Below are 12,991 nucleotides of genomic sequence, written 5' to 3'. Positions count from 1 at the left end.
TCTCACCTGTGTGGATAGTGTAACTCTTACTCAGAAGTTTTCTACAATGTGCGTGCTCAGAAGTGGCTGCTTTCTGTAATATAGAGAAATGCGACTTGTCACATAATGTGAAGATGGAAATTAACCAGGTTAAAGAACAACCTAAAAATGTTTGGATCCTGGAAATGAAGTGTGGCAGGGTGGTCCAGTGCATAGAAATGCCTTTGCGAGGAACACAAGGCCCTTTCTCCATGATTATAGCTCTTGACGCTTTCACACTGTTTGTCAGGTCTCAGCTGTAGCTTTCTACTAACTTTCCTTCTTCCTGCTTTCTTTCCCCTTTTAGCTCTCCTTCCTCTTCCTCCAGGAGACTTCGTGCCGTTGCTTTTGAGGTATATTTCTGGAATTCTTAAATGACAGAAATCCAAGGGCTCTGGCTCTATGTTTCACTTTGCTGTAATTTGGCTTTCAAAATTATATTTTGTCAAAGTGGAGTTTCTTTTTTCTTTCTTTCTTTCTTCTTCTTCTTTTTTTTTTTTAAAGATTCTTTATTTGAGAGCTAGAGCAAGAGAGCACGAATGAGAGAGGGGCAGAGGGAGAGGGAGAAGCAGATTCCCTGCTGAGAGAGGAGCCTGATGTGGGGCTCGATGTGGGGCTCGATGTGGAGCTTGATCCCAGGACCCCGGGATCATGACCTGAGTCGAAGGCAGACGCTTAAGCGACTGAACTACCCAGATACCCCAGTAGGGTTTATTTCTAACTTGTGTAGCAGCATCTAAGTTGTTTCTCTATAGCCTTTTCTTTGGCACTTTTGTCTCTCATTCCTCTCTCCCTCTCTTCCTATCTTCCTTTCTTCTGCCAGTACTTACTTACAGGCTGTGTGTTATGTGCTGGGCCCTTAGGTTTTAGAGATAACAGTTGTGGGCAAGAGAGACAAAAATAACTCCCTTTTGTGGTTATGCAGGATCAGGAGGAAGAAACGAGATGAACAAGGGAGTTTTATAGTTGATGACTAAGGAGGAAAGATTTGCCTGGAAGACTTTTGAAGCTTTGGGTGAAGATGAGCTTTTTAAGATTATGGTGACTATTGTTTAGCATTCTTTTTTAAAGATTTTTTTAAAAGTAATCTCTATACCCGAGTTGGGGTTCGAATTTGCGACCCTGAGATCAAGAGTTGCATGCTCTACCGACTGAGCGTGTGGTGGTGATAGTTTAATTCCCCTGGATATATATCCCCTACTTAGAGATAATGAAGAATGGGGGTTTTCTGCTCCTTATTGCTTCATGTCATACTGTCTGACATTTTAGAAAAACGTAAAATGTATTTTGCTTGTATTTCGTTTGAAAGCATAGTGCTGAGATGCCACCATTTACCATTTATTTTTGTTTTAGAAGTTTATGAGTTTAGGTTTCCATTATCTTGGTTCTGTTATTTGATTTTGTCTTTTTCTTAAGGTGCATTCCAATCTTTGCCTTTAGGTTAAAGTTCTTTACCAATAGGCAGTCAATTGCCCTAACTTTCTTGCATGTAATTCCAGGAAAAATGAGCTGAAGGTAGTTGTTGACTTCTTGGAATTTATTTAATTGACTGAAAATAAGTTTAAAATTTTTTACTTTTTATGAAAATTTAAATATAGCAGAAATATAGTGAGTAGTCTAATTACTATCATAATCACATGTTTATAGTATAATTAGTATAATGGTATGATTACAAATAATATTCACCTAGATTTCCCAGTTGTTAACATCTTATCCCATACTAACTTTGGCTTTTTTTCTGAAATATTTTAAAGAAAGTTGTAAATATCATATTTTACTCCTGACTACTTATTTTGCATCTTTTTTTTTTTAAAGATTTTATTTATTTGAGAGAGAGAGAGAGAGATCATAAGTAAGCAGAGAGGCAGGCAGAGGCGGGGGGGGTGGGGAAACAGGCTCCCTGCTGAGCAGAGAGCCCGATGCAGGGCTCGATCCCAGGACCCTGAGACCACGACCCAAGCCGAAGGCAGAGGCTCAACCCACTGAGCCACCCAGGTGCCCCAACTCATTTTGCATCTTAAGAAAAAAGACATTTGCCTAGGTTACCATAGTACTGTTACTAACCAACAAAATTAACAGTATCCTAATACCAGCTATGTTAAGCCATATTCATCACATTTTCCCAGTTGTCTCCAAAATGTCTGCTATAGCTCAGTTGTTATAGGATCCAATCAAGGGCATGAGTAGCACTTCCTTGTTATCTCTTTGAAGACTCTTAATATAGGAATTCTTTTTACTTCCTGCCTCTCCCCAAACCTTCTTGCTTCCCCTGCCCTCTACACACAATGACATTGAGTAGTTGAGAGGACTGGGCCAGTTGCCCTGTAGAATATTCCGGCTTCTGGATTTGTCTGAAAGAATGAGTCAGGAATTCTGTAGTGAGTTGGGATATAGGCAGGGTCAATTTGGGAAGCCTTATGATCATTTAAGAGGTGCTAATGTGGTGTGATAGAAAGTGAACTTTCCCATTTGTGCCACCCGCCCCCCCCCCAGGACTTTTAGAGGGTTAGGGAGGGAGGGTGTAAGAAGACTAATAAATTCTAGATGCTTTCTCCTTTTCCTCTCCTACCTTTGTCTCCCTTCTGCTTTGTGATTTCATTATGCCAGGGCCATATGTTTTAGTGTTCCAATGTAACTATCTTAAAACTAAATATTTGACTTGATAGGGAACAAGAAGTACCGTTAAGCATGGCATTCATATCAGGCTTGGCCACTTCCCGACCTGAGCCTCAGTTTGTTCATGTTATTAAAGAGAAACCTGCCTCTTCTCCCATAATTTCATTGATTTGTTATTTGGAATAAGTGAGGATAATGAGATAAAGTGCCTCTTACAGGGTTGGCATGTTGTAGGACCTCAACAAATGGTAGTAGCTGTGGTTGTAATTGTTAATGATGGTATTTGTGCTTTAGGTTGGAACTCAATTTATACGTGGTGTGTCTGGAGGAGAAAGAAAAAGGACTAGTATTGGAATGGAGCTTATTACCGATCCAGCCATCTTGTTCCTGGATGAGCCCACCACTGGCTTAGATTCAAGCACAGCAAATGCTGTCCTTTTGCTCCTGAAGAGGTAAATGCCATGGGAACATTTTTCTTCCACTCATCCGATATCAGATCTCCTGCGATGTACCAGATAGTATTCTCAGCGCAGGAAGTTCAAGAGTAAACACAACAGACAAAATTGTCTTCCTTCTTTGTTGGAGGGAAGTAGGCAACTGACAAATAGAAGTGTTTCAAGAAAAATGAAGCAGGGTGGGGCACCTGGATGGCTCAGTGGGTTAGGCCTCTGCCTTCGGCTCGGGTCATGATCTCGGGGTCCTGGGATCAAGCCCCACATAGCGCTCTCTGCTCGGCAGGGAGCCTGCTTCCCCTTCTCTCTCTGCCTGCCTCTCTGCTGACTTGTGATCTCTGTCAAATAAATAAAGGAAATATTTTTTTAAAAAAATTAAAAAAAAGAAAAATGAAGCAGGGTAAGAGTGTAGCAGAAGATGGCTGTGGTGGGAGTGGGGGTGCTCTATTATATAGCAGGGTGGTCAGGGAAAACCTCACTGATGTGACATGTGAGCTGGGAGCAAGGGAATGGGGCCTGGATGTCTGGGGAAGAGAGTCCTCGCTGGAGGGAAAAGCCGTGGGTCCTGAGCATGCGTGATGTGTTTGGAAACATCAAAAGAGCCAGAAGGAACTGAACCCCAGTGAACTAAGGGGAATGGAGATTGCTTACTGATTCGTTTGCTGGGGCTGCCATAATGTAGGACCACAGACCGGGTGACTTAAACAACAGTTTAGTTTTTCACATGCTTGGGAGGCTAGGAGTCTAAGATAAGAGCGTCAGCAGGATATTTCATCTGAGGTCTCTCTCCTTGGCGCAGGTAGCTTTCTTTTATGTGTGTCTTCATTTCATTTTCCCTCAGTGTATCTGGGGCCTCCTCTCCTGTTCTTATAAAGACAATGATCCTTATTATATTAAGGGCCACTCATATGACCTTGTTTAACCATAATTACCTCTTTAAAGACCCTATCTCCAACTACAGGTATATTCTGAGGTACTAGGGGTTAGGACTTCAACATGAATTGGGGGGGAGGACAAAAGTTAGTCCATAACAATTAGAATATTTGACATGAGATGGAATTGAGTGGGTGGCAGATTATGCAGGCTTTGTAGGCCACAGTAAGAACTATGGCTTTTATTATCTCTAGGTAACATGGGAACTTTTAGAGAGTTCTAGAACAGAGGAGTGGCAGCTGTGTAGAGAAAAGAACTGTGTAACTGGGCAAGGTGAGTACAAGGAAACCAGTCAGAAGGCTGTTTGTATTAGCTCGGTTGAGATATGATACTGGCTTTGAGTAGGGTGGTAGTGGTGAGGTGGTGAGAAGTCATGGATTCTGCATCTATTTTGAAGATAGAACCAACTGGATTAGTTCATGAATTGGAGATGGGGTGTGGTTATCGAGAGAACAAATTTCTAAAATTTAGGGCCTGAAAAATGGAAGAATGGAGAAAATAGTTGCATTTACTTTTATTCTTCCAGTGGGAGGAATATGTTGATAGGAGAAATTTCAGAAGGTAAATTTTGGACATCTAAAAAAATTAAAAAATTGTTTAACCTTACAGAAGAGTTACAAGACTAGTACAAAGAAATCTCATGTCTTCTTACTGCGATTTCCCAACTGTTACCCTTTATCTGCATTTGCTCTCTCTCTAACCCTCCACCCCACATAGTCTTTTCCTGACATCATATACCTTCACCCCTAAATACTCTGGAGTGTAACTCCAGGAAACAAGGACGCTCCTCCTACGTTACCACCCTCCGCACCTCTCAGCCGGGACGTCTCCATTGCTGCCATCACCACCATCCAACCCATAGACTTCAGTTGGACTTCACCAGTTGTCCCAGAAGTATCTCTTTCTCCTTTCTGACTCAGGATGTTCTCCAGAACCTCTTGTTTAACTATTTTCTAATCCTGAATAGTTTTTCAGTCTTTCCTGGCTCTCGAGTCCTTGTCTGTCTTCAAGAGTCCATTTCGTAGAGTGGCCCTCAACTTGGATGCTCCCCAGGGTTCTCTCATGACGAGACTCAAGCCATGAGTTCTTGGCAGGGGTACCACAGAAATGATGCTATGTTCTGCATAAATCAGGGGCTGCCTGATTTTGACTTCTCCCACCATCAGTGATATTCATGACCATCACCTGTTCGTGTTGGTGTCTGCTGGGTTTACCTGCTATGAAGTAACTATCTTTCCCTTCATAACTGGTTGGTATTTGAGATGATCAGATAATATGTCCATACCCTATTCCTCAACAAATCTCCACCCACCAGTTTTAACATATACTAGCAATTTCTGCCTCTATCAATTACTGGTGCAATGGTCGCCAAGTGATTTTCTATTTACATCATTCTTTCTACATATATTAGTTGGCATTCTACTGTAAAGAACTTTTCCTCCTTCCCCATTTATGTTTTCTCGTATTCTTATTTTCGTTAATGGATCAGTGGATTATGTAACCTACTTATTTTATGGTTAGATTAACCCTGATTTGGCCATTAGAAGCCCTTTCAGTCTGACTTTTGTGTCCTTTTGACATGTTCCCTAATCATTCTTCAAGCAATTCTTTACTTTATGGTCAACAAGATGTTCCAGGCTCATCTTGTACTTTTCCTGTGTCAGATGTTTCTCTGGGGAGTCCTGGTACCTTCTGTTGTAGTCAGAATTTAGAAACCAAGATCTAATTACTTAGTGTGCTCACTGCTACTACCTTTTCGTTGCTTCCAGACCAACTTAGCAGACATACCTAAGGAAATACTTGTATACCTGTGTGTGCTTTATGTCTGTGCATATATAACACAGAAATATGTTTCTGTATTTTTTTATTAAAGATTTTAAGCAATCTCTACAGCCAGCGTAGGGCTCAAACTCACAACCCCAAGATCAAGAGTCGCATGCTCCATGGACCGAGCCAGCCAGGCACTGCTAGCTCTATATTTTATCTGGGAAATATTTAGAATATTATTTTATTATGTATTCATATGTATATAGTTTAAATAGAATGATACATGCAAACGTACATCTGTAATTATCGCTCTGTTAGCATGTGTGTATCAAAAAACTCACGAGTGCATATTTCCAATCCAGTCTAACACTTGAATGTTCTTTTTAGTCTTTGCCGTTTCCATATTTGTAAATGATTTTTTTTAAAGATTTTATTTATTTATTCGACAGAGAGAGAGACACAGAGAGAGGGAACACAAGCAGGGGGAGCGGGAGAGGGAGAAGCAGGCTTCCCTCCGAGCAGGGAGCCTGATGTGGGCCTCGATCCCAGGACCCTGGGATCATGACCTGAGCCAAAGGTGGACGCTTAATGACCGAACCACCCAAGCGCCCTGTAAGTGATTTTTTAAACAGGCATAAACTTAGCTGTCATTATCTCAATACATTTATTTACTTGCTAAGCCAAGTAATTTAATTGTTAAATATAACTAATCTCCTAGTCACTCTGGCCATTCCCTCTGCCCACCACCTCTGGGACTGCTCCCTACCACCCCAATTTTTTAAAAGCTACCACACACATTATCTTCCTATGACATCCCCTCCTTTCGTTACCATGCTTCCTCAGATGCTCATGCCCTCGTAAGCAAGTCTCTGTGCCAGGATAAGAAGAAATGGGAAGATTTTAGACATCTTAAATTTGAGATGGCAGTTGCACAATAAAGTGAAGATGCCAAGTAATGGGTCAGGTTCTGTTAGGGAATGCACGTTATCTGTCAGTGTGTTAACAGTGTTCATTAGAAGATGGTGGAATGCTATGGGCTCTGTTGTGTTTTAGCCTGTTTTGCACTAGTTAGCACATAGGCATCTTTCCTTGGGCCGGAGGGCTCTAACTTAGACTTTCTGACACACCACTGTGCACACTGATCACTTGGGTCTTGTTAACATCAGATTGCTTCCATTGCTCTGAGATGGAGTTCGAGTCTTCCTGTCTCCCAGGAGATACTGATATTGATGCCACTGGTCCTCAGACCACAAAGCTGTCTCATGGAAGCACTTCTCTGCTTCCGGTCCTTCATTGGCTCTTTCTTGCCCTCTGACGAAAGCTGCAGCTTCTGAGTGAAGGGACTCATCATGGGCTGTTTTTTTGGGGCAGTCTCTTTTCATAGCTTCTTTCCCTGCCCCTGGCCTCGATCCCCACGCACACATCCGGGCTTTGCAATGACACGGAAGTACTTGTAGTCTCCTTAGTAGACCTTGTTATTGCATAGTCTGTTTGCCATCTTCCTTCGCTTGACTACATTTTCTCTTCTTGGCTTACTCTGGTTGGCCCCACTGATGATGATGCTACTTACGTTATCTTCAGACTGGGTTATAGTCTTCCATTTAGCTTATAAGGAACCCTCAGCTTCTTTTATTCCACACTGTACGGAAATGGTTGAATCTACTGGCCTGATCCTCTTTGAGGCAGAACAACCTTGTACCCACTGCTAACATGCAGTAGGTGCTTAGAAAATGCTTAAGTTGATACAATACCGCTTATAAAATATTTTCAATAATGACAGGTCTTCAACAGTGATTTTGGCCTTTGTTTCTTCTATCCATGAGTAGTACCTCCCATGTAAATGTAGTTTAGCAATGTTTTGGCCTTGGAATCAGACCAGGGATCAAATCCCAGCCCCACCCCTTACTGTGTGTGACACTTAGGGCCAGTCGTTCAACCCTCTACATCTCATCCCTAACATAAAGGTAATAGTATTATTGGTACTGCCTGGTAACAGTATTGTGAGAATTAAGGTAAGTATGAAAGTATATAATAGCAAAGACATAGTAAGTACTTAGTAATGTTAATTGTATCATTAGGGCAAAAGAATGAAAACCAGTTCCTACAGAGCGAGGAAATTTAAATGATCAGTGAAAATGGGGCATACAACCATCATTTTAGCATTCAGTCCGTGATCTGTTTCCAAACTTGAGTGTTCTTACAGATTACCTGGGTGCCTGTTAGAAATACGGATTCATTAGGCCCAGTATGTCTGAGAAGAATGTCCAGGGATCTGCATTTTTCATGAATATTCTGGTTAATGTCAACTGCCCATGGAACTCACTTTAGAAACCCTAGTGTTTCATAAAAGCACTGCCTTTAGGTCCCCTAACAATCAGATAATATGGAATGAGGAGTTAGTAAGAGAAAATCAAGTCGAACTAAGAATAGATGATTAAAGTTGCCATGATGTTCAAGTTTTAGATGTTTAATGACTTTTATTTTTTCGCTTTTAACTTAGGATGTCTGAACAGGGACGAACGATCATCTTCTCCATTCATCAGCCTCGTTATTCTATCTTCAAGCTGTTTGATAGCCTCACCTTGTTGGCCTCAGGAAAACTAATGTTCCACGGTCCTGCCCAGGAGGCCTTGGGGTACTTTGCGTCAGTAGGTATGCTTGACTTTTTCATACAATAAGATCCTTTACTAAAGGAAACCTAAAAGAGAGCAATGGAAGTCTCCAGGAGTGCTGTTTGGTCTTTGAGTAGACATACTATGGCTTCGACCACTCCAAAACATCTTTGGTGAGTTTGGTGCTAGAATTTTTTCTTCACTTTATAGTGCTACCTTGTTCTTTAGGTCTCTTTCCTGTCCTATTCGACTATGCCTGCATACATATGTATGAATATTTCTACTGGGCCTATATCTGACCCTCTTCCCAGTTCTGGTGACCTTTCACTAACAGTTCAGTGAATATGTTGGCCTCATAACCAGTTATCTGTCAGTCGAACATTTTTGAAAAGTTCTCATAAAATCCCCAAATATTTTGTCTTCTTGTCCAGATTATGGATCAGGCTTTCTCATGTCATTCCTTTTTATGGGATGTTGATCTGCTGTGGTGGGGATTCATGAAGATGCTACTTAAAATTTTCTAGTAACATTAAATTACAGATTTAGGCTTTGAGGGGGTATGAGAGATTTACCAGTCAATAGAATGACTCATTGTAAGTCTTACTTTGAGGGGCCAACACTTCTGACAGTTTTGGATTGCTTGGTTCTATTTAGAATGGAAATATATAATTTTTTTTATGACTCATGCAGTCTGTTTCATTTTAGAGGTATTTGGATACCAGATGGTGCTCCATGACTCCAAATGCAATTTTAAATATTCAGTAGCCATCTTTTTTGTTTAAGCTCTCTCATTTAAAGTAAATAAGCACACAAGGTCTAGGGAGTTTAGGGTAGTTGAACCTAATAGATTACAGGTCAATTTGAGTCAGAGGATCACGCCACAGGGAGTTGAGATAAGCATTCACCTGTGCCAGTCACATTCTCTTGGGAGTGCTGCTCTGGGGATTTGTTCTCTATATTGGAATTATGACAGCACAACGCATGATCATTTGGCAGGTGAACTGGGAGAACCAAACACACCCCTGGACTCTCCCAGGTGCTGTCTTGCTGTACCCTGGCATTCTTGCTTTGAGGAGCATTTGTCCTAGCTACAGCTTTTTTTTTTTTTTAACTTAATTTTTTCCCCTTGGACCAAATTAGATTTTTGAAGCAGTTCTGATAAGCATCAGAGCATACTGATAGCTGTTTCAGGTCTCATGAATTATGATGGATAAGGACCAGCTATTAACTTCAGACTTTGGGGGAGTCTAAGGTTGGCTTTGAGTATGTTGTTTTTCTGGAAGACGGAGCATTGTTGAAATTTCGTGTGATTGAATATATAAAAAAGGGTAAATCAGTGAAAGGAGAAGAGGGGAAAAAAGAAAGAAAGAGATGAGGGAGAAGTTGTTCTCTTCCCCTGCCTTACCTCTCTCACCCCTGAAAGTGAGTTTTTACTTTCCAAGACCATCAAGTTTATATACCTGAGTTGCCTTCTTTTTGTAGGTTACCAGTGTGAGCCTTATAATAACCCTGCAGACTTCTTCCTGGATGTCATTAATGGAGATTCCTCTGCTGTGAAACTGAACAGAGAGGACCAAGAGGGTGAAGGTATGTGAATCTGTTGAGAGTCACAGATTATTGTGAATGGAATTGGCCAACGTTTAACCATGTGGCAGCTCAGGAAAACATGGCTTTGTGAATTTACATTAATGCTGTCCTCTGATAATAGTTGTCTTAGTCCGTTTGGGCTGCCTACCAAAGATACCATACACTAGGTGGCTTAGACAATAATCATTTATTTCTTACAGTTCTGGAGCCAGAAGTCCAAGGTGAAGGTACTAAAGACTCAGTATCTGTTGAGAACCTGCTTCCTGGTTCAATATGGGTGACCATCTTCTCGATGCCTCCTCACATGATGGAAGCGAGGAGGGGCCTCTTTTATAAGGGTTCTAATCTCATTCGTGAGGGCTACACTCTCATATGACTTAATCACCCTTCAGATACGATCACATTGGGGATTGGGTTTCAGCATATAAACCTTGAGGGAACATAAACATTCACTCTATAGCACTGGTCAACATAGATTTTGTTTTCCGTGATTGGTGTATTTTTGATTGAATGTATACATGAGTATTAATGTGATAGTGTCACTTTTAAGGGGAAATTTCATTAAAAATACCCATTTATATAATGTTTTGAAATAAGAAACTTGGCAATTTATATATTTGCCTATAGAAGAAAACAAGGACCAGGTTTGTATATCAGGAATTATAACTCCTTCTGGTAAGAAGTCTATTTTAAAAGAATTAGGGTTCAAGTGTTATAGTTAGGTAAATGCAGTAGGTTTGCTGTATTCATAGGTTTATGGAAGCAGTCGGGCAATTAACTATTTTTCTAATATTGTAAAGCAATGACAGATCTAATAATTTTTTATACTCAAGCATTAGAATTTTGATGTTAGGGAAGAACCAAAGAAAGGGGTTATAGGAAAATGGACTAAGTCAGTTGTTATTTTATGAATAATGTTTCCCTTCTTTATCCACCTTTATTCCAAAGTCAAGGAGACTGAAGAGCCTTCCAAGAGAGGTACTCCACTCATAGAAAAAATAGCTGAGTTTTATGCCAACTCTGACTTCCACAGAAAAACGAAAGATGAGTTAGAAGAACTCCTAAAGGGTCAGAAAAGGAAGAGCTCAGCCTTAAAGGAGATCACCTATGCCACCTCCTTCTGTCATCAACTCAGATGGATTTCCAAGCGTTCATTCAAAAACTTACTGGGTAATCCCCAGGCCTCTGTAGCTCAGGTAACCTGGCAGATTCTTTGGATTATGCTGGGACATAATCATGTGGGAGCATTAGGTTCTGATATAATCTATTAGGATTATGCTTATCTTCTACTCAAGCTTCCATTTATTTATCCCCACTCCATTTGGGATATAAAAATAGCCAACAGCATAAGTGAAACACCATGAAATTTTTACTTATGGAAAACTTTTTTGGTGTTTTTTTTTTTTTTTGACTACCTAATTAAGACTTTTTGTTGATTTAGACTAGCTGTAATGGGTAATCTTTGTTGAAAAATCTTTCCTTCAAAGATGGTGAAATAAAGAAAGTGTATAGCCACAGTTAGGGTTTTCTGGTGGCTGCGCACATTCGTTTCCTGACTCATTCAGCAAGTCCTCATTGACCATGTGTGTCATTTTGGGAGCTTGTATACAGGGGTGAACAAAATGGGAGAAAATAAAACTCCTGTTCTCATAGAGCTTGTTTTCCTATGAGGAGTGACAGGTGACGAATTCATACAGTAATGAACTAGATAGCAAGTCATATGGTAAAAGGAGCTATGGAGAAGGTTGAAGCACAGTGGGAGAGAAAGGAAGAGAAGAGGGACAGAAAGGAGAGAGGGAGAGTGGAAAGGGGTTGATTGCATTTGAAGTCAGGAGGTCAGGGAAGCTGGCATCTAGATACACTGAATGCAGCCGAAGGTCACAGGGGTCAGCTGCTCTCTCAGGGAAGAGCCCGTGTGCAAGTGGTCTTCCTCATCATTGACCTTCTTCATTTAGGAGTTCTAATCTTGGGAAAACACTAGGTACCTAAACAGTCAGCAATTAACACAATATAGTAAGCAGGCTTGAATTCTGCTAAATAAGGCTATTCGCTCTCTGATTAACTTTCTTTTGATGAAGAGGAAATCATGTTCTTTTCCCCTTTGGCTGGCTCTGTTGGTAGTTGTTGATTACTACCCCTTTATTGTTATTCTCAGGTGCTCTGTTCTACAAACCCCTAGAATGCCCAGTTCATTGGTCCATCTTTTTTTTTTTTTTACTTTTATGAATATATAATGCATTATTTGCCCCAGGGGTACGGTACAGGGCACATACCCTCCCCAGTGTCCATCACCCATCCACCCTATCCCTGCCCCCTCTCCCCCTAGCAACCCTCAGTTTGTTACCTGAGATTAAGAGTCTCTTAAGGTTTGTCTCCCTCCCGATCCCATCTTGTTTCATTTTTTCCTTCCCTACCTCCCACAACCCCCACCCTGCCTCTCAAATTCCTTGTATGAGAGAGATCATATGATAATTTTCTCTCTCTGATTCACTCATTTTGCTTAGCATAATACCCTCTAGTTCCATCCACATCATTTCAAATGGCAAGATTTCATTTCTTTTGATGGCTGCATAGTATTCCAGTGTGTATATATATACCACATCTGTTGATTCTTTTTAGGGAAATCAGTTTAGCCAGTTATTTTGGGGGTCATTGATTTTATTTATTATCAGTCATTGGGTTTCTGTTGAGTACCAAAAGATGTCATGTTGTTGGCACTAATAGAATATTACTGACTTCTTGGGGCACTTGGGTGGCATAGTCAGTTGAATGGCCAACTCTTCGTTTTAGCTCAGGTTGTGATCTCAGAGTTGTGGAACTGAGCCCTGAGTTGGGCTCCTTGTTCAGTGTAGAGTCTGCTTAAGTCTTAAGACTCTCTCTCCCTCTGCCCCTCCCACCCCGCCGCATGGGTGCGTGAGATCTTTCTCTCTCTTTAATAAATAAATGAATCTTAAAAAAGAAATGACTAACTTCTTAACTACATGAACCATAATTTTCGTACTTCAG

At 40.8% G+C, this 12,991-nt stretch overlaps 1 protein-coding gene across 5 annotated transcripts in view; it reads left to right on the top strand.

The window, feature by feature from the left end:
• The window catches only part of ABCG2 (ATP binding cassette subfamily G member 2 (JR blood group)), a 166,263-nt gene that overhangs the window by 127,742 nt on the left and 25,530 nt on the right, over positions 1 to 12,991 (top strand). For all 5 annotated transcript variants that reach the window (XM_080797463.1, XM_080797461.1, XM_080797464.1 and 2 more), the window contains exons 6-9: positions 2,929 to 3,086; positions 8,287 to 8,438; positions 9,881 to 9,985; positions 10,934 to 11,181. In XM_080797463.1, the coding sequence (XP_080653589.1) occupies positions 2,929 to 3,086; positions 8,287 to 8,438; positions 9,881 to 9,985; positions 10,934 to 11,181 (663 nt within the window). The remainder of the gene's footprint in view (positions 1 to 2,928; positions 3,087 to 8,286; positions 8,439 to 9,880; positions 9,986 to 10,933; positions 11,182 to 12,991) is intronic.

This window comes from Martes martes, assembly GCF_963455335.1.
Source record: "Martes martes genome assembly, chromosome: 2".
In the NCBI taxonomy this organism is placed as follows: domain Eukaryota; kingdom Metazoa; phylum Chordata; class Mammalia; order Carnivora; family Mustelidae; genus Martes; species Martes martes.
The sequence above is the reverse complement of the archived record's forward strand: the minus strand, read 5'-3'. Positions and strand labels throughout refer to the sequence as shown.